General features: G+C 40.4%; 3 protein-coding genes across 3 annotated transcripts; all 3 read right to left on the bottom strand.

The window, feature by feature from the left end:
* Positions 1-489: 489 nt before the first annotated feature.
* On the bottom strand, positions 490-5,496 carry LOC124267515. The gene is made up of 4 exons (XM_046702438.1): positions 5,490-5,496; positions 4,069-4,269; positions 3,560-3,802; positions 490-1,743 (listed from the first exon to the last, which is right to left on the bottom strand). Exons 1-4 carry the CDS (start codon positions 5,494-5,496, stop codon positions 1,511-1,513), a joined length of 684 nt encoding a protein of 227 aa, XP_046558394.1. The 3' UTR covers positions 490-1,510.
* Positions 5,497-8,263: 2,767 nt separating this feature from the next.
* Positions 8,264-10,779, bottom strand: LOC124267513. Its single transcript, XM_046702436.1, has 2 exons — positions 10,543-10,779; positions 8,264-9,706 (listed from the first exon to the last, which is right to left on the bottom strand). The coding sequence occupies exons 1-2, from the start codon at positions 10,775-10,777 to the stop codon at positions 9,474-9,476; spliced, it is 468 nt and encodes a 155-aa protein (XP_046558392.1). The 5' UTR covers positions 10,778-10,779; the 3' UTR covers positions 8,264-9,473.
* A 6,654-nt stretch (positions 10,780-17,433) lies between these two features.
* On the bottom strand, positions 17,434-21,533 carry LOC124267511 (putative ankyrin repeat protein RF_0381). The gene is made up of 2 exons (XM_046702434.1): positions 21,416-21,533; positions 17,434-18,216 (listed from the first exon to the last, which is right to left on the bottom strand). Exons 1-2 carry the CDS (start codon positions 21,456-21,458, stop codon positions 17,567-17,569), a joined length of 693 nt encoding a protein of 230 aa, XP_046558390.1. The 5' UTR covers positions 21,459-21,533; the 3' UTR covers positions 17,434-17,566.
* Positions 21,534-22,102: the final 569 nt, after the last annotated feature.

The following is a 22,102-nucleotide window of genomic DNA, read 5'->3' as shown; positions in this document are numbered from 1 at the left end:
TCCATGGGGATACCTGCTTCTTGGTGAAATGGTTTACCCCAAAGTCAAGCATTTCACGTATTGTTTTCTTGGCAAAAACTTGAACTGAACCTTTGAAGATAGATATGTATGTTTATTTACAAACGCCACATGGATCAAGTTTTTTTCTTAAGTTTGTCATAGGGGTATACAACGTTGAAAAATCAAAAGTTTCGACTCGGTCTGTTTCTGAGAATGTCAGAATGTAAGCAAATCTTTTGAGTTTTTGAGAACCAACATGGTATTAATTCCGCTCCTTTCACATACTTTCTGTGAATGTCGAGAAAGTCCTTTCTGGATAGTATTTAGGATTATGGTTAATCGTTGAGACAGGGATGTGGTGTACATTTACTTGGCCCAGCAATATATCTCCCTGTGTAGAGATTCTATTTAGCTTTGGAATCCAGTACAAAAGAGGAATGGACATGTCTTCAGGTTTCAGAAACGAAAAGACATACAAAGACACATAAAGAATTTATGGTTGTCAACTTCTTTATTTTGAGAAACATGGCGTTAAATACATCACATGCTTCAAACGCGTGTTCCTACTGACAATGACATCAAAGTAAAGGGACAAAACCCTTGTCATCATTTAAGCGCACGATTAGCACGTGCATGTTTGGCATAATCTTTTCTGAATACAAATCAAAATACACATTTTTGATTGCAACAACTGTTTAAAAGTTGAAAAAAGACATTAGGACATACTTGCCTAAGACTTACATCAACAAAACTGACACCTAAAACATTATTTTTATGGCCTAACACGATTGTATTCAATAAAATGAAATTGCATCCAACCATAGGCAAAATGTCAAAACCGTCAAGAGTTAATCAGTAGACTGTACTTGTAGAACATGCTAGCTTCACAACATAGGTGATGTGTGCATATTATTAACGACTTACTCCGTAAAGATTGGCCTCGTTCGCTCTGAAGTCGATTTTCACTCCGTGCACGCGACGACATACAGACTGAAAACCATTAATACAGTGTTTCGGTCAAGCCTTGAACAGACATATGTAATTAAAACGACCAAGCCAGTTTCCTTTCAGTACACAAACACAAAGACATAACAACTGATAGCAATGGATGGATAAGAAAAAGTAATTTGTCTCTAAAGACCGATTACAACATTAGGATTCCATTATCCCCGAACAAATTATAAGAGTTTATGTGATACAATATTCATATGAGATCACGGGCTTACTTATCGGTACATTTTCTTTGGATGTTTGAAGTATTGATCGGTATCTCTTCTCCTTTCAGTCACACGTATGCACTAAGCCCGAAGTCCATGTCAGTCTTACTTTGATCCATGCAGGAAGCAAAGGTACTGTAAGTCCCCATGGTCCCTTGTGTGGTAATCGTTCTCCAGTTACTGGCGCTCTATAGCCCATTTTAACACTAAGTTCAGTTTGACTCAACCACTACAAAACATGGCTGTGAAAAGGGCGAAGTGTGATCGAAGCTTGATATGTTTGGATTGAATGTTTACAAGCAGGTAATGGTGTAGGTTGTCCAAGAAGTGTCGTTGACGTGATGTGAAGACAAGGCTTTGTCGGTGAGCAGACAGTTCTCATCAGTCGGCGCTGTTGCACTGTAGCTGAAGTCGATGCATGAATGATGCTGATGACAAACGATGCCGCAGTCGCCGGCTGTCATGGCCGACGTGGTCAGGAACGGCTCCGACACTTTCACGTTCTTGGACGGTTTGTAGTATGAGCCTAGAGAAAAGTAAATATATTTAATGTGTGAACGGGATATCTTCAAGGCTATCTTGACGTTATACTGGTCATCGTCATCGAGTCACGTGACACACCATCAGCAATGTCACAGAGCCTGACCACTCGGTCCATCTTTTTATGGTTGGCTGGTTTGTTGTTTAACGCTTCACTCAGCAATATTCTAGCTATATGGCGGCGGGCTGTAAATAATCGAGTCTGGACCAGACAATCCAGTGATCAGGATCAGGAGCATCGACCTTCGCAAATAGGATACTATGAAATGTCAGGGAGCCTGACCACCCGATCCCGTTAGTCGCCTCTTACGAAATGCGTGGGTTGCTGATGATCAAGTCTAACCCAGATCTTCACGGGTCCTGTCTTTTTATGACAAAGGCGACTTGGATTCATGGTCAGGAACGGCTCGGACACCGGTTGAGTGTCATTTCGCCAACATCTCAATTCGTCAACACTGTTAAACCAACACATTATGGTCTGTTGACGGTGGTTGGTATACATGACTGATTTTTGTCACCCCTTGCAGCGGGATGAAGAAAACTAATGAAGAAAACAACAAAACGTCTAAATAGTCATTTAATTTGTTACGTTTTTTTGCCTTTAGTAGTGTTTTTTACTACTGATATCATGATGTACACGCTGTATGCTGGTATACACAGTCAATTTACGTAATGTCCTCAGTGGTATGTCTACATGATAACTTCTCAGAAGTCACTTCACACATCAGTCGGACAACTTCAGGAGATGTCGGACGGCACCAAGAAACTGAAGAATCTTATTGGGTCATACGAAAAAAAGGACAAACCAATCAGAATGCGTGGAAGGATTGTGTACTTTGATGAAAATCTCCCGAGTACTTCAGTCAGTTATGGCATGCTACGATCGTTTAAAAATCCGTACAAAATATATATCACATTGACATTACAAAGAACAAAGCCAACAGAATTGAAACAGTATTTAATATTTTAATTACGATGAGGACCACGAACAGTGACAGATTCAAATATATACACACACGTGCGTTTGTTTTCATAACGACTCGCATATTTTCAATTAAGTGTTTTCTCTGACGATCTTGCTTGCTTTGGAGAAATAACGTGCGCTTTCCGATATGTTTAGATAATGTCATTATAAGTAGAAAAAGTTTCAAAACAATAAACTCATATGTAACTAATCAACCTAGCTGTTTATAATCAAACACTGTGCTTACATTTCACTTCACTGGGGATATTTTAGTCTGGGACCTTCATACTTATTTCAGTGTATTCATTTTAAATATCACCAAGTGTATGGCAGTGTTCAGTGCTACATGCAAGTTAAGACTACGTGTAGACACCGAGCACACTTAATGAAGACTGTACATGAATTTCTTCTGTTTAAAGTCATTTTTGTGGATCTATTTTGGAACATATAACAGCTGAAATGAAGGGCTATTTTAATTTCCTATAAAGGAAAAGAATTCCATTTCGGATTCTAAGGGTATTTAAAAATACAAGGCAGGTAACAATTACGTCATTACATTATTCCTTAAAACAGGTTAAACTGTTTTATAACAGTGCGTCAGTAATGTTTATTACTGTTGTAATTAAGCAGAAATGGAGTTATCGTTCTTGTTTGAAGTAGAATGTTCATACGCCAATATGAAATCCTTACAGAAGGGGGATAACTCTCTATTCAGCCTGTCCCGGAATACCACGAGAGGGTCACGCTTGATAGAGGGATGGGCGGTGCTTGGTATATGCTCACGTGTATATATGTCAGAGGTTATGTTATGTAATCTTGGATTCAGTGGTTTACTCACGATATGGCTTCGTAGTCCCTTCCCCTTGCACGTCAACATGTCCGATCCAGAGGTGTATGCGACTTGTGGATCGCCTGGTGACACGGACAAAGCGGACAGGGAAGGTGGCATTGCAGGTGAAGGTGAAGTCTTCCCCAGCAGCAACAGTGCTGGACACTGCTCCACACCACACCACCTGGACGTCAGAGCAGAGGCTGACATCCTTGTCCATCACCTCCACGTAGGCATTTTTCATGTGGTTATCTGTAAACATATACTCAGAGTACGTATCATATATAAAATGTACGTTTCTTATATGTAGCCAGGAAAAATATTATTTCTTGAAAATAATGTAATTCAAGTATTGTGTTGAATAAGAGTTTTAAATGCATATTTATATCATTCACGGTACACAATACAGTTGGTGAATTGTGTTAAATTGCAAGGACATCTACATAGATTTGGTGTTGTGTTTGGTGTGCCACCAACCCTGTATGTTCATGGATGAAACAAAACAAAGGAAACTTTACACGAATTACTGTAGGAGGCTGCAGTGACGGTGATGTTGTTGATGTTGAAGTAGCCTCTGAGGTCCACCTCCCACCAGGACGGGTTGCCTTGATTTGTTAATGATCCAGAGGATGCATGTGCTTTATCTAGAGCCTTGCTGGCGGTATAGGTGGGATGGGCACTGCTCTGTTTTGCATCTTTCCCTTTTGAAATATTTTCACCTGCAAGGAAAATATGAAGATGGATAAGACACACGCACGCACGCACGCACGCACGCATCCACACACATCCATACCCACAAACATACATACACATTTTACTTGTCAAAGTATTGTAAGGTCCAAAAACCTGTCCAAGTTGAATGACATCACTCTCCACGTGGATACATGCCATATATCTTTGAACATATATCCCGCTTATTGGGGCGGTGGGGTAGCCCAGTGGTTAAAGCGTTCGCTCGTCGCGCCGAAGACCCGAGTTCGATTCCCCACATGGGTACAATGTGTGAAGCCCATTTCTGGTGTCCCCCGCCGTGTAATTGCTGGAATATTGCTAAAAGCAGCGAAAACTAAAGCTCACTCACTCAAAGCTCACAAAATATAATGCAATTAAAGCAAAGAGCTACAGTTGAAAGACTATTTTGAACATGTCTGTTTTTCGATTGGATCTAAACATATGAAAGTCACAACAGCTTCTGAGGCTCTGCGGGTGACTGTTCCAGGCCATATATCCTGCATGGACAAAGGACCTGTTTCCATACTGCACTGTTTTTACTTTTGGGACAACAAGCAGGTTCTTATCCTGTGAGCGGAGAGGTCGGGAAGGCGTGTACACAGTTAGAAGATTGGATAGATAAGACGGTGCAGTTCCAGTGAGACAGCGGAAAGCAAGACATAACAGTTCACATGTACATTGTGTTCCTTTTGATCATTGTTACACAATCAAGTGCAATGCCATATAGCATTATCTTCACCCTCGCGTTAAGTGTGCACATCTGAGAACATTCAAGTCACGACTTTAGTGTGTATCTGTGTTCATATACTTGTTTGTGCGTGCGTGCGTGAGAAATCTTTGACATATTGCAACAATGGCATATGACAGATATGTAGTAGGTTAACTGGGTCTACCATAACGTTCTAAACGCATCAATCTTTCTTGAAATTCATGTTTCATTGGCCATTAGTTATCTCAAAGAAGTCGCCAACAGGTCAACTGAGACCCGCCTTCGACGTCATCATGGACGTCCCCATGGGGACCCGGGGTAGAATCTGTCCTCAGCACCTAACTACTTCTGGTAAGGTTAGTTAACTGGGCAACCCGTTTGCCGTGAGTTGCGCCCATGTGTCGGTGGAAGATGGAGTTAGGTTGTTGCGGCCCTACACACTTTGTCCCTAAGTTCGCCTTGACGGGCTGCACGATGAGACGGATCGTATCAACTGACTGGCCATGCCTAACTCTGCCCATAAATTGTACTGCGCAGATTGTATTTCTGAGTTTCTTTTCACTTTGGGTCTTGGTTACGGTTTATTAAACTGGAGTTAATTTTGAAATATATATCTATTTTTCCTAGACTTCTATATTCCCACAGGACGGTGGCTCATGGGCCAATCAGGAACAGCATTACAGGTAATGGTTTCTGCTGGTGTATACCCTCTTGGCATCTTTGTTGCTTCCTGTTGGAGGCTCAAAGCCATGTGGCATGGTTGGGCATTGTTGCTTCGAAACATTGCATCTTTAAGAAGGAAGGAATCTTATCACCTTTAAAACACTATATTGTAATATGTTACTGTCCTGTGTGACTTACCAATCAGCAAAACCCGTGAAGGTCAGGGTTAGGATATTGATCTTCAGTAACCCATGCTTGTCGGAAGAGGCAACTAACGGGATCGGGTGGTCAGGCTCGCTGGCTTGGTTGACACATGTCATCGGTTCCCAATTGCGCAGATCGATGCTCATGCTGTTGATCATTGGATTGTCTGGTCCAGACTCGATTATTTACAGACCCCCGCCATATAGCTGGAATATTGCTGAGTGCAGCGTAAAACTAAACTAACTCACTCACTCACCAATCAGCAAAACTGTTCCAAAGCCGTCACTGTATGACAGAGGTATTGCCGAGGTAAAACTAACTCGCCCGCTCCATCCCTCACTCACTCACTCACTTACTCACTCACTGCCTCGGTGGTGTAGAGGCTAGAGCGTCCGCACGGAGGGTCGAAGGTCGCGGGTTCGATCCCCAGTCGCGTCATACCAAAAGACGTTAAAATGTGGTACTTGTTGGTCCCTGCCTGGCGCTCGGCATTAATGGATACAGCAAGGACTGGTCGGCTCGGAGTCAGCTAATGTGTCTGAGGGTATTCATGCCTAACTGCGGCGTGGTATCTCATTGAGCTAGCACTATAACACCAGCTTAAGTCTGGGCTAATACAAGCAGCCACACATACACACGCACGCACGTCGTCATATGAGTGAAATATTCTTAAGTACGACGTCTCACCTCACCTCACCTCACCTCACCTCACCCCACACCACACCATCCAACACAACCCCACCCCACACAACCTCACCTCACCTCACCTCACCTCAAGAAACATTTACAGTACTCACTGTGTACATATGTTGTGGAGTCTTGTAACGCTGGTGTAGAGGACTGCACACAACAGGACAACGAGGCCGTACATCCTTAGCTGTCAACGAATGAGTTGTGGTGACAAAGGCTCAGTCATGAGAATCTGCGGGCGTTATTTTCATAAATATTTATGAAAACGATCTTTATTCACATCATCAGTAACGCCAATAGTCGTTAATGAATACTCAAGCAGCCATGTCCTGGTGTAATCCTAAAGTTTCTCAAGTCAATAGAAGACTACAAGAGAGTTCAAAGTCAAAGACGGAAACTTTGTGTATGTAGAACTTCCATCAGTCCTTTAGAACTATGACTGACTGAGAGTAACATTGGCTGGAGTCACGGCATCTTGTCTGGCGTCTGGCCTCTGGCGTCAGAGGTTCAAAACATATCCTCCAAATAAACGAGTGAGAGAGTTTAGTTTTACGCCGCTTTTAGCAGTACTCAAGCAATATCACGGCTGGACACCAAAAATGCATGTAGGGAATCGAACCCGCGTCTTCGGTGAGACAAGCGAAGGCTTAAACCACTAGGCTACCCCCTCTTGAATGTTGTAACCTTGATCAAGCAACTTCCGAGCAAGAGTGGTATGACGCTCTTCGAAATTCTGATAAAAAAACACTCGATTGTACCTCAAACGTTGTGAAATGGCTGGAGCTGTTTGAATATTGCTTGACATGGAAGGGGAGTTGGCTATCGGGAAGTTGAAATCATCTCCTTTGTCATACAGCTATGTGGATAGGTTTTTTTTGTCACTATGAATCGTTGTGCATAGATTTAAATATGAAACAGTTGTGGCGGCGCCACGTGTCTCCTCAATTTCATGTTTAGGTGGGTAAATCAGCGGAAGGGGATTGGCTATTGGATGGTTATTGGACGATATTAGATCAGCGATGTACCGGAAGCTTAAGTTAAACTTGTTGGCAAACATTACCTTGTTTTGATTTTGCCAACCCAAACAGAAATTCTGATTCATATGCTTAAAGAAACAGATCCGCAAGGAGGGGAGCACAATTCGTGCCCATGGGGATACCTGCTTCTTGGTGAAATGGTTTACCCTAAAATTTTACATAGATGATATCAGTGAGAAAGTCAAGCATTTCACATATTGTTTTCTTGGCAAAAACTTCAAATTACATTTGCTTTCATTTTTGACAAATTGTCCTGAACCTTTGAAGAGAGCTATTTATGTTTATTTACAAACGCCACATGGATCAAGGTTTTTTCCTAAGTTTGTCATAGGGGTATACAACGTTGAAAAATCAAATGTTTCGACTCGGTCTGTTTCTGAGAATGTAAAAATGTAAGCAAATCTTTTGAGTTTTTGAGAACCAACATGGTATTAATTCCGCTCGTTTCAAATACTTGCTGTGAATGTCTAGAAAGTCCTTCCTTGACAGTATTAAAGAGTATGGTTAATCTTTGAGTGAGTGAGTGAGTTTAGTTTTACGCCGCACTCAGCAATATTCCAGCTATATGACGGCGGTCTGTAAATATTTGAGTCTGGACCAGACAATCCAGTGATCAACACCATGAACATCGATCTGCGCAATTGGGAACCGATGACATGTGGCAACCAAGTCAGCGAGCCTGACCACCCGATCCCGTTTTAATCTTTGAGACAGGGATGTGATGGTACATTTAATGGACCCAGCAATATATCTCCCCGTGTAGAGATTCTATTTAGCTTTGGAATCCAGTACAAAAGAGGAATAGACATGTCTTTAGATTTCAGAAACGAAAAGACATACAAAGACAAATAAAGAATTTATGGATGTCAACTTCTTTATTTTTATCTTTATTATTTATTTAAATACACCACATGCTTCAAACGCGTTTTCCTACTGACGATGACATCAAAGTAAAGGGACAAAACCCTTGTCATCATTTAAGCGCACGATTAGCACGTGCATGTTTGGCATAATCTTTTCTGAATACAAATCAAAATACACATTTTTGATTGCAACAACTGTTTAAAAGTTGAAGAAAAGACATTAGGACATACTTGCTTAAGACTTGCATCAACAAAACTGACACCTAAAACATTATTTTTATGGCCTAACACGATTGTATTCAATGAAATGAAATAGCATCCATCCATAATCTAAGTATCAAAACCATCAAGAGTTAATCAGTAGGCTGTACTTGTATAACATGCTAGCTTCACAACACAAGTGATGTGTGCATATTATTAAAGACTTACTCCGTGAAACTTAGCTTCGTTCGCTCTGAAATCGATTTTTACTCCCTGCACGCGATGACAAACAGACTGACAACCATTAATACAGTGTTTCGTTCAAGACTTGAACGGAAATATGTAATTAAAACGACCAAGCCAGTTTCCTTTCAGTACGCAAACACAAAGAGACAACGACTTATACCAATGGATGGATAAGAAAAAGTAATTTGTCTCAGGAGACAGATTATATAACATTCAGATTCCATTACCCCGAACCAATTATAAGAGTTTATGTGATACAATATTCATCTGAGATCACGGGCTTAGTTATCGTTACATTTTCTTTGGATCGATGTTTGAAGTATTGATCGGTATCTCTTTCTTCTCCTTTCAGACACACGTATGCACTATGCCCGAAATCGATGCCAGTCCTGCATCGGTCCATGCAGGAAGCAAAGGTACTGTAAGTTCCCATGGTGTCCTAGTGTGGTAATCGTTCTCCAGTTACTGGCGCTCTATAGCTCATTTTAACACTGAGTTCAGTTTGACTCAACCACTACAAAACATGGCTGTGAAAAGGGCGAAGTGTGATCGAAGCTAGACATGTTTGGATTGAATGTTTACAAGCAGGTAATGGTGTAGGTTGTCCAAGAATTGTCGTTAACGTGATGTGAAGACAAGGCTTTGTCGGTTAGCAGACAGTTCTCATCAGTCGGCGCTGTTGCACTGAAGCTGAAGTCGATGCATGAATGATGCTGGTGAAAAACGATGCCGCAGTAGCCGGCTGTCATGGCCGACGTGGTCTGGAACGGCTCCGACACCTTCTTGTTCTTCGACGGTTTGTAGTATGAGCCTAGAGAAAAGTAATTCTGTTTAGTGTGTGAACGAGTATTGTTCAACGCTATATCGTCGTCAAAGTCACATCACACACCATCAGCAATGTCCTCACTACCCAATCCATCTAGTGATTCTGGGATGACAAATGGAACGTGGACCCACACAAAACCCGAATCGTCTAAAAGAACTGATTAAAAATTATACTACATTTTCATTTTACTCCAAACTCCACATTTATGACCTGTAAAGTCTAGAAGACAAGTCAGTGATGTACATCATAACCATCGTCCAACACCATTGGGGTATTAAAACCTGCATTCACCGCCACTAAAGCTCAGATCCTTTCAGTGGTCTCTTAGGGCCACACCGAGGACACCCGTACTGGTTTTCTCTCTTCTCAAAATCTCCCCTAAAGAGAACGAGCGGGCAAATAAAATTTAAATCATTAGAAATATTTTTTTAAAATCAGTAACTGTCAAAAATATTATTGTATCGCGTGTTAATGAAATTTCATATTATAATGTAGATCGCGTGAGGATCGCATCGCTTTGCTTCAGAATCAGTTATTTAATAGATGGATCTAGTTGACCTGTGCAAGGGAAGGTTTACTTATTTATCGCATCAAGGCATACATTTCCACAGTGACGGAGAAATTTGAGATAGTATAAGAAAACATTTTATCATTTCACTTCATGACAATTCAGGGGAGTGGGGCCGGGAGATGGGGAGTACTGTAATACGGACAGCCTAATCCGAGTACAATGATATAATGTATTATCTCACTCTCTCTTTAGCTGATGTATGTAAAAGAGATTAATAAAAATTAGTACTTTGACTAAATGGTTCACTCACGATATGGTTTTATTGTCCCTTCTCCTTGCACGTCAACATGCCCGATTCCAAAGTGTGAGATGCTTGTAGCTCGCTGTACAACACGGACAAAGCGGACAGGGAAGGTGGCATTGCAGGTGAAGGTGAACTTATCACCAGGAGCAACAATGGTAGGTAGAGCTCCACACCGCACCACCTGAACGTCAGAGCAGAGGCTGACATCCTTGTCCATCACCTCCACGGAGGCATTTTTCATGAAGATAACTGTACACAAATAGTTCAGGGTATGTATCAAACAGAAAATGTTTCGTTAGTACTGTTTGGTGAAGTTATTCTTTCCTATAGTGACACATAGAGAATCTCACCCGAGTGTCTTTTGATATCAAATATATCACCATATATCGGCAAGCCTCGGATATTTTAACTTTTATCAGCGAGTGTTGATATAATTGATATAAGTTAACACGAGGACGAGATTCTATTTATCATAAAAAATCACTCTTCATTAGTTTTCAAAGAAAAATGTTCATCTCTGAACGCGGCACTACCATTAGGCTTGCAGTGGAGCGACGTCATAGCATTCTGATGGCATCAAGTTCATGACGCCATAGCATTGTCAGGGCATTGTACAAAATCTACAGTTAAAACGATATCTCCTGTGGAACACAGTTTTGGATGATAAATAGAGAATCTCACACGAGTGTCTTTTGATATCAAATATATCACCACGAGTTCATAAAGTTACAATTTTTCACTTTTATCAACGAATGTTGATATATTTGGTATCAGAAGACACGAGGGTGAGATTTTAGTTGTCATAAAAGTCACTCTTCATTAGTTTTCAATGAAGAATGTATATCTCTGAACACGGTACTGCCATTAGACTTGTAGTGCAGCGATGTCTCACAGGAGATATCGTTTGATTTCACGCAACCAATATCTCTTGTGAAACACAGTTTTGGATGATAAATAATAATAAGATGTTTTAACTCTTCAATATTGATAAAGATATCAATAACGTTTTCAAGATATCGATAAATAATAATAAATATCTTTGATTAATTTCTGATATGCAAAATGGAATTACTGATATCGTAAAAGTGTACTGAGATATCAATAAACTATTTTGTGGTATCTCTAAATTCGTTAAAGATATCGATAGAACAATTACGATCATAGTGTACATACATGTAATTGTATAAGAACTTAATTCAAGATATCTTCACTTCAATTCATTGTAAATATCGCATTACCGATACTCAATAAGAGATGTCTTCAATTCTGGTAATTACTGATGTCTAAAATCAAATTAAAGATAACTTTAAATCAATTCATTAATATCGATGATGCAAGAAACAGGAGAGAACGTCACAAATTATCTGTAATCGAGATTCCTTTAATTTTTCCAAGAGATATCCAATTTAATTCAAGATATGTTCAATACAATTCAAGATATCTCTATTTTCATTCAAGGTATCTTTAAAACAATTTAAGATCTCAGTATGTCTTAATAAATGTGAAAATGGCTTGCCATATTTTCGACATATAATATATGACGGACATCACCTGTCCAGTTGTACAACCCTTCAGCTCATTCTGAACTGATACACGATCATCCAATGAATGAGTTGACCCCATGGATTCAGGGGTCAATGCGATATGTACATCATACGTCGCATGTCTGCATATAAGTTTTGTATCTCACTATATGTTCGTTCACCACGTGGATAATAAACTTAAACTCACACTTATCCTGGAACATTTACAGTACACGCAAGCTGATAAATATTTTTAAATAAAGATTTTTATTTTCCTCATTAGTAACGCCACGCGCTGTTAATGATTACTGACACAACCATATCCTAGTCTGTTCTTGCAGTTCATCAAGCCAGAGAGAGAGAGAGAGTTTACAGTCAAAGGTGGAAACCGTGTCAGAACAGTTTTCCATCAATCATTTAAAACCATTACTGCGTGAAAGTCAAGTTGGCTGATGTCACAACGCCTTGTCTAGCGTCTTGTTATAGCAGTTCTAAACATATCCTCAGAAACGTCAAGACAAATAAAGTAGAAACGTCAAATGCTTGTTCCATCCGAAGATGACATCTCAATAAAATCCGTTTTATCATTTTAACGCCAATGCGTCAAATGGCCTCGAAATGAATAAATGTATTGAGATGTACACGTTTGATTGGAACAGTTTGTTTTAAAACAACACAAGACATAAAAAGATACATAAAATCAATAATTTATTGATGTCAACTTCCTTATTTTGAGGAACACAACGAATACAGAATACAGAAGTTGACATCCATAAATCCTTGCTTTATGTGTATCAGTGCTAAATGTCATTCAAAGGCTTACGTAATATACGTTTCAACAATTTAATAGACATCTAAAATGTTTATTTTTCATGGTCTAACGCGACTTACAGTTATTGAATTGACCACGATTCAGCCATGATTCGAGTATCCAAACCATAAAGAGTTAATCAGTTGACTGTACTGTTCTGGACACACCCAGCTGCTTCACAACACAACCTTCAAGTGATGTGTGTATATTATTAACGACTTCCCAGTACACATTAGTCACGTTTGCTATGTAATCTATATAAGTTCCTTGTGGTTATCTCCCACAACTTAGACAGCTATATCTTAGACAGCCATAACTTAGACACTAATAGTCTAGGCAGCTTTTGTGAAAAAGTGCTTATTTAAGGCGCTGAAGGTAAATCGTGTTAATTTTTGGCATACAAGCTTTTTAGGGGTATTGAGGGGTGCTGAATCCAAATATGCTGTATGCCAAGCTCAAAAATGCCCCACAATGCCTCAACATTGAGAAATCCAAGATGGCCGCCAACGCCATACTGAAACCTGAAAACTAACATATCACTTTCATTAATCAAGTTAGAAAGTTGAAAAATGGTTTACAATTATTTGTGCTCTGACTTCCTTCAGTTCTCCAGTGATATGACTCCTGTCAATATCGCACTTGTTGATAGGCACTCCAAGAATGTTTTGGCATATGTCGATGACTTTGTCATCAGTGGGTGTCTTTTTGTCGGGCATTCTAACGTTCATAAACCTTAGCGAGTTACGCCTGGTATATTGCTCAAGGGATTCATAGTCCTCCAGGCATCTACCCAGTTTGTTTTTAAACTCGACAATGTTATCCCTTTGTTTATGAATAATACTGGTCTGTTGCTTTATGATTTCATTTTGCGATTCAATTTGCGCTCGTAGTTCAGATATGGCTTTTTTGACGGCTCTCTCAACAATGATCTCAAACTTGGCGAACATTTCGTTCATTAATTTTGGTATGATGGCAGGTATTAGTTTGTTCAAGACAGTTTCGTTGGTCAACGCCTGGGTAAGTTCTTCAGATGCCTCCTCTTCGGATTAGGGCTGGGACGGATACTCGGGTACTCGAATCCGGGTCGGGTACAGCTGGAATCGAGTCCTATTTCAAGGAATCGAGTATCCGGAAAGGGAGAGAACTCAGTAATGACAAGGGCAGGTAACTCTAACCTAGAGCAATATGGACGACACGCATGCTAAGTTGAGTGTTTGGGCTCATTTTGAGCTTGATGCAAATGGCAAGAAAACCAAATGCCGACTGTTATCATGTCTGAAATTGATAGTACAGTCTGCTTATGGTTTTGAGATTTATCAGTGTTACACCCTGCTGGTGAATTCTACTGAAGTGGTGAAGGTGTGGGACTTGCGCTACTCCTGGGCTTCATCCCTTATGAAGCTGACACTCCAAGATCAGGATATACTTAATCTCATAATTTAACACAGTTACAAATTTGAAGACCCATACGGCTTTTCAATCTAATATGTCAATCTACTGTGGAAGCTGTACAAGGTCAATGCAAAAACATCTTGCACTAAAACACAACCTAAACAATAAACGTGTTCATTACATTGTGTATTTGTGTTCATTGCTTATCAAGCTTTTAAGATTACATGTATATTGAATTTTGTCTTTAGTTTCTATTTTTTTTTCAATTTCATGAAACACAGCTTTTACATTTGCGTTTAACATGAATACATTGACAATTAAAGAGATTGCAATTAAATGATTGTATGTGTTGGGAATATCAATTAAAACTAAGGACTTAATATTCTGATTTGCAATACAATGTTCGACTGGTTATCATTACAATAAGAAGAAAGATGATCAGAAATAGAAGCAGAACTCACGTAACATATACATTTTATAGTTTAACAAATAATAATCAGCATACAGTTATTCCAATGAAGATAGATACAATTTTAGAATATCGATTTAACAATAGTTTTGTTTTTCATTTAATAGGGAAACTGTAATGCAACTGAGTTGCGCAACAGAGCAAAATGACCAGTCTTCCCAGATGCGAGCCAAGCATTTTGCTATATTGCTTAACTCAGTTGCATTACAGTTTGCCTGTATGTATATCTCGTACAGAATTCTCCAGTCAGTAAATACATCAATCAAATTGTATTCTATGCAAGTTTACACAAAGTCTGCATGTAAAACATTATAGGTTCAGTTAGAATATCACACATGAACGTAGTTGCCTACTGGCTGAATGAATAAGTGGTCTTTTTATTATTAACGTAACACACATTTTTTGGCATTGTCCAGTTAATGGAGGTTATTATCAACGACGGTAATTTATCTGCGCATGAGCAGTGAGTAGTCAAATCACAGTAACAGCGGGAATGAAAAGTTCTGTGTTGTAACAAATGTTCGGTGTTTTAAGTAACAATGTAAGTAATGGTGTTACTCTTTATATTAGTTATAAACAGACGTAAATCAAATAGCCTAAGATCAGTTTCAACGTCTCATTGCCATCCTGTGAGGTTTTCTGTTATAATATCTGTCAAATCGTGATTGAATATTCAGAAAGTTGACTGAAGCTATGTCTTCCTTACATTTCCAGGTACTCGATTCCGATTCGGGTAAGTACATGCGGGTACTCGATTCCAATTTTTTGTACGCGTCCCAGCCCTACTTCGGATAGAGTCTCAACAGCACTACATAACATTCGGGCCTTCTGTTTGGGGGGTTGGTTTTCCGCTGGACTATATTTAAGTCTTTTGTCCCCGAGGGTGAAAGCGGTTTTTGAGCTTGGGGTCAAGGCCGCCATGTTGCCCGCAGATGATACCGAGTGGTGAGGAGCAATTACTTTGGCAACAACCTGGAGGATAGTGAAAGATAGTTTCATCAAGATCGTCAACGACTGACGGGGCGGTGGGGTAGCCTAGTGGTTGAAGCTTTCGCTCGTCACGCCGAAAACCCGGGTTCGATTCCCCACATGGGTACAATGTGTGAAGCCAATTTCTGGTGTCCCCCGCCGTGAATTTTGCTGGAATATTGCTAAAAGCGGCGTAAAACTAAACTCACTCACTGACTCAAGCAACGACTGACATGTCAGCTCCTTGGCTGACAAGGAACTCAACCACCTGTTTATGCTTTTTTTCATTTCTTTTTTTTATAAACATATTTTATTCATGAAATATTAACATAATATGAATATGGATTGGCACAACAAGCCAACGGCTTATGTAAGTGCCGCTCCAACAAATATAACACAATACAATCAATAATTAATTTCAAACAAAGTACAGAAACAATTATTTCGACAAAGACATGAAAAGCATAATAATAGGAAAATGCCTACAAACTTACATTCAATGGTTCATAGCAATTGCATACATACGAGTTTAGAATACATGTAATTTGAGTTTATGAGTCAAGAGTAAGCTGATTAATGTTGTTGCTGGAAGTTTCATTACCTTGAAGAATTGAATTTAAGTCAAAACCATTAGTATAGAAATATTTAATCTGATCTTATTAAGTCATAACAAGGGCAAGAAAAGAAGTAATGGAGAGAATCTTCCCATGAATACCCACATGCACAATTCGGATTATTTGAAATAAGTCTATCAAAACAATGAGCGTTCAAGTCACTACAACCCAGCCTGAGGCGAGCATGGATTATTTCACAAAATCTAGATCCAAACTTTTTATCAAAGAGAAGACTTCCTTGTTTGGTCTGTAATCGTATTTTGAACGAATTTACTGATTGTGAGTTAATTATTTCAGTTGGTAAAATGTTCCATAAACGTATGGTGTCTGGTTAAAAGGAGCGACTCTGTATGGCCACGAATTGTGCGAATGCTATTAGTATTTCTCAGATTGTAAGAGCTTAAAACTGAAGAATGTTCTGGAAATCAGATAAGTAGTTTGGAGTAAGCTTATTATTCATTTTGTAGAACAAAGTAAGTTTTTTCGTTTGTCTACGCTTAACTAATAGTATGAAATTGGTCTCCTTGTAGATTTTTTCATGACAAGTTCCGCTCACGGCTCCACAAATCGTTCTTAGAGCGTCTAATTGTAAATTTTCCAGGATCATAGACTGTTCTTTCGTACAGCTGTCCCATATGTGGCAACAATAATCGAAGTGTGGAGGTATATAATAGGTATACATACATTCTATTGTATGTCTAGTTAATCTATATTTAAAGCTTCTTAAACAGTTTACCATAGGACTTACAACCTTTACTATTTCTTCAGTTTGTTTTTTCCAATAACAATCTTTTTGAAGATAAACACCTGAATGTTTATGGAAATGAACAGTTTCTTCATTTAGAGTTCCTTTCATTTCTATGGGCGTTTATGTCCCCGCCATGCTGCTGATATCACTGGCGTCGTCACCAGTGTGTTGCAACCATTATTGTCCAACATCAGCTCCGTCAGTCAAGAGTGAGTGAGTGAATATGGGTTTACGCCGCTTTTAGCAAAATTTCCAGCAATATCACTGCGGGGGACACCAGAAATGGGCTTCATACAATTTACCTATGTGGGGAATCGAACCCGGGTCTTCGGCGTGACGAGCGGACGCTTTAACCACTTGGCTACCCCACCGCCCCCCTGTCAGTCAAGAGGACATCGAGCAGCTGTCTGTACCCTCCAAATGCTGCAGTCATCAGTGGTGTTTTCCCTGCGCGCTCATCATACAACTCTCCGCCGCAAAAGCTGCCCAGAACCAATATCCCACTCACATCAAATGACAACGTGGCCTTTTCAGAAGCCTTACCACTTCCGGATGTTTCCATTGCTGGGCTATGTCTGCGGCTGTCTCACCCAACTTAGTCCTAGCGTTTACGTCTACGAGATTCTTCGAGAGGATATATTTCACCATGTCCACATTTCCTCCTTCACAGGCAGAGTGAAGGATGTTTTCACCAATATCATCAACGGTAGTCACGTCAGCGCCTACGCTGACAAGGAACTTCAGCATGTCGACGTTTCCTCGCCATGCTGCACTTGACAATGCCGTCAGCCCGTCAGTCCCTCTACTGTTGACGTCCATTCCCTCCATGGACAGGATATATTTGACCATCTCAATACTTTCTCCTCTACAGGCCCAGTGCAGTATGCTGCAGCCATGGCTGTCCAGTAGTGATATATCAGCTCCTTCTCCCACGAGGAAATCAAACAGGTCTCTGTTCCCCCCACATGCTGCCTTCATCAAAGGAGTGCTCATTATGGAGTCTCTAACGTTGATATCCTCCTGGCCTTGAGATACGATGTATTTCACTCGGGCCAGGTCTCCATTCAAACAGGCCTTGTGGATCTTGACCTCCGAGTCAGGTTCTTGCTGGGGGGTGGCTGTCAACGTTGACGTTCGTGACTCCGTTGATGTTGCTGCAACGTGCAGTAAAATACATATTCAATGGGCGGCTTAAGTGTGAGTTTTTAATCAGAAAGATGCACATTCTTTCACGGTCATACAAATTACATGTGTCGAACAAACGTTGTTCCTCTATATTGTATACGTTCATTAATACATCGTCACCATACCTGGTTTAAAACTGAGGTAAATCTGTGTGATCTGGTGGGAGTGAGTGAGTGAATTACTATTTAACGTCACGTGATCTGGTGGGAAGTAGTGGTAGTTTATTTCAAAAGGTAATATAGACTACCCGTGAAGGTCCGGGTTAGAATGAGCCTTCAGTAACCCATGCTTGTCGTAAGAGGCGACTAACGAGATCGGGTGTTCAGGTTCGCTGGCTTGGTTGACACATGTCATCGGTTCCCAATTGCGCAGATCGATGCTCATGCTGTTGATCACTGGATTGTCTGGTCCAGACTCGATTATCTACAGACCACCGCCACATAGCTGGAATATTGCTGAGTGCGGCGTAAAACTAAACTCACTCACTAATATAGACATCGAGAATTACAGAGTGAGAAAGTATGTTATAATAAAAACTATCTCTGTAACATAGCTTGATATATATATTGATATATATATAGATAGATATATATATATATATAAACTGATAAATGTTTTAAGATGCTTGTATTTGATGATTGTATGAGCATATTAAATTTGTGGATTGTTGGATATTCATAAAATTGTAAAGGAATGTATGCTTGATATTTATTACAAATAAGTACGAAGTGATATTCATCTTCTATATATGGCAATTTAAAGAAATTACTTGATCTGTCATTTCTTGCCTCCCAACTATACCTGACAGTATATTTTCGGAGCTTATCAAACCCCAGTTAATCTGAGCAAGATCACGTCTATCTTTAAAATAGCTGACTGTGAGGATGTATGATTCAACACCGGAAATAGGTTTAAATTTGGGGACGATTCCTTTGGAACTGTGAAACTGCGACATTGTGCCTGTGTACTCAGGCGTGTAAAGTGAGAGTGAGTGAATGAGTTTAGTTTTGTGGAATCAAGTAGTGAGTGAGTTGGCATTTACGCCGCTTTTAGCAATGCTCAAGCAAAATATCAGGGCGGGGGACACCAGAAATGGGCTTCACACATTGTACGCATGCATATGGGGAATCGAACTCGGGTCTTCGGCGTGACGAGAGAACGCTTTAACCACTAGGCTACCCCACCGCCACGTGTAAAGTGAGAGATCGTCCCAGTGCTATCATGCAATCCCGGACCCCATGTGAACCTGAGACATTGCCTGTGTGTACATATTGCTATGTGTCAATATGTGGCCTAGTATTGTGCAGGCTCGTGTGATCGGAGAGACCTCTTTTGTGTATTAATGATGAGACATTGTCTGTTTTTCAGTCAACGACGTTCGGAATTGAGACATTGACTCTATTTATTGCCATGTGAGGTGAAATTGGGTTTAACGTCGTGCTTGAGAATATTACGCTCATATGACGACGTGCATGCGTGTGTATGTGTATGTGCGGCTGCTTGTACTAGCCCAGACTGAAGCTGGTTTTATAGTGCTAGCCCACTGAGATACCATACCACAGTGAAGCATGAATACCCGACTCAGACACATTATACTGACTCCAAGCCGACCACTCCTTGTTGTACCCATTAATGCCGAGCGCCAGGCAGGGACCAACAAGTACCATATTTTAACGTCTTTTGGTATGACGCGGTCGGGGATCGAACCCGCGACCTTCCGCTCTCCGGTCGGACGCTCTAACTACTACACCACGGAGGCGGTCTTATTGCCATGTGTCAAGGTGAGACATGGTATTGTACAGACTTGGGTGGTCGGAGAGACTTCTTATGTGTAATTGCGATGTGTTGCGATGCGATTGTTCCTTTTAGTCATAGATATTCGGAACTGAGACACTGTACCGGTGTGTTGAACGACAGGTCTCAAACCGTGACACTGCTTCTTTGTATTAACGTGTGTCTAGTGAGACATTGTTTATGTGCTATTACCCATTGGGTCAAACTGCAACACCGTTTGTTTGTTTGTTTGTTTGTTTAACGCCGCACTAAGCAATATTACATATGGTAGCAGTCTGAAAATAATTGAGTCTGGACCAGACAATCCAGTGAGCACCAGTCTACACACTTGAGATACGATAAATATTGACATATTGTCCCTAAGTACTTATGTCAGAATGATATATTATCGCTGTGTAATTATGAAATCTGGAACAATGTGAAAGTGATACTGACTGACTGAGTTTGGTTTTACGCCGCTTTTAGCAATATTCCAGCAACATCACGGCGGGGGACACCAGAAATGGGCTTCACACAATGTACCCATGTGGGGATTCGAACCCGGGTCTTCGGAGTGACGAGCCAACGCTTTAACCACTAGGCTACCCCACCGCCCCTGAAAGTGAGATAGTGAATTGTCTCTATGTAGTGTGTATAATGAATAACAGCTATATTATAATGATGTAAGTATATACCCTTACAGTATGCTACATGTCTATTGTCGTCTTTGAGCCGTGTTTCATTTAGGCCTACTCCCGTTCAATCGACATGCCCCTTGCCCAGTGTTCGAAATACCCACTGGCCCGCTAGCCCGTGGCTAGTAAAAATCCAGTCGTGCCAGTAAATCTCCAGAGTCACTGGCCCGACTGGCTAGTGAATTTTCATTTTGTAAATACATGTATATCACTCTCTCCGACTTGCTCAGTTATAATACACTTTTAAATCATGCAAGATTAAGGCCTGATAAAAATGTTCATCATATTAGCAGTTTAATGAAGAAACCCGTGTCTACATTCAAATTTCGGGCAAGTTAATTATCTTGTGGACTAATAACTTTCTAGCACGTCTGGTTTGCAAAATTTGGAAACTGTTTCGCACACTGCCCTTGTCTACCTGAACAAGCGAAGCGTTATGTTTATTGCGTTAACCATCAACGGAACCAGTTTTCATCCTCAATGTTAGGTTACATGTCTGACATGGAATATCGACTACTTCAGACGACGTAAGAGACAGACTAGTGATGTCTGGAATCTGGAATCCAGGTTGTAACGCCTGACGCATCTGCTATATAAAGCGTATACATTGATCCAGCTAATTAAACCTTTCCCTGAGCCTATTCTGAATCCGTATGTAATCACGGTACATGATTTTTGGACAATGTACACATGCACTGACCATTTTCCGCGTGGTGTTCTTGTCGCTCTGGTATGTCGCCCATATCGCCCACGTGGAGCAGTGGTCAGTGTAAGTACTGTCCCATAGTCACTCGTTGTGCACTTCAGTGTCGTTAGTCTGCCATGAGGCGTATAGAAGGAGTGCTCTGATTGGTTCCCTGTCATCATGCTGGTCCGACAATCGAAAATGGCGGGAAAATCAAATGTAAACGATCCCATCCGTTAAATAATCAGACACAAATGCGAAGACACGCAATATGTACCGACATTGTTTATGAGTTATCATAAATCCCACGTGGGAGCCTCTTTATGGGCGGAGAAGTAAGACCGGAAACCATGCCTGTGTGATTATTCATCAAAGGGAAACAAATCTTGCAGCTTTTGAACCACTGAAAAATTGATTTGCTTGTACTTCGGCGGAATCAGATGGTGTTTATTTGCTATTTTCACTGAGCAACGTGAAGCGACACCTATCGGAAGATCGGAGAATGAGAAGCTAATCATGAATATGATAACAAAGGATATATAAGAAACAGGTAAAGAAACACTGACATGTTTTTTGTTGTTGATTAATGCTTATAGATTAAATCTAGTATTATCGATAATCTGTTCCTCTTGAATAAACAGGGCAGTGGGGTAGCCTAATCGTTAAAGCGTCCGCGTGTCACGCCGAAGACCCGGGTTCAAT

This window comes from Haliotis rubra, unplaced genomic scaffold (genome assembly GCF_003918875.1).
Source record: "Haliotis rubra isolate DU_JTF1 unplaced genomic scaffold, ASM391887v1 Scf1317, whole genome shotgun sequence".
NCBI classification, from domain to species: domain Eukaryota; kingdom Metazoa; phylum Mollusca; class Gastropoda; order Lepetellida; family Haliotidae; genus Haliotis; species Haliotis rubra.
The sequence above is the reverse complement of the archived record's forward strand: the minus strand, read 5'-3'. Positions and strand labels throughout refer to the sequence as shown.

What these genes read in the sequence shown, in the direction of transcription:
- LOC124267515 (XM_046702438.1), bottom strand. An exon ending in AGCCTCCTACAGTAATTCGT is followed by an intron (nt 3,803 to 4,068) that starts GTAAAGTTTCCT and finishes ATATGTTTACAG; the next exon opens with ATAACCACATGAAAAATGCC. An exon ending in AGGGACTACGAAGCCATATC is followed by an intron (nt 1,744 to 3,559) that starts GTGAGTAAACCA and finishes ACTTTTCTCTAG; the next exon opens with GCTCATACTACAAACCGTCC.
- LOC124267513 (XM_046702436.1), bottom strand. Translation starts at nt 10,777, where the DNA reads ATGAAAAATGCCTCCGTGGAGGTGATGGACAAGGATGTCAGCCTCTGC. An exon ending in AGGGACAATAAAACCATATC is followed by an intron (nt 9,707 to 10,542) that starts GTGAGTGAACCA and finishes ACTTTTCTCTAG; the next exon opens with GCTCATACTACAAACCGTCG.
- LOC124267511 (XM_046702434.1), bottom strand. Translation starts at nt 21,458, where the DNA reads ATGGGCGACATACCAGAGCGACAAGAACACCACGCGGAAAATG. An exon ending in AGAACACCACGCGGAAAATG is followed by an intron (nt 18,217 to 21,415) that starts GTCAGTGCATGT and finishes TGCACGTTGCAG; the next exon opens with CAACATCAACGGAGTCACGA.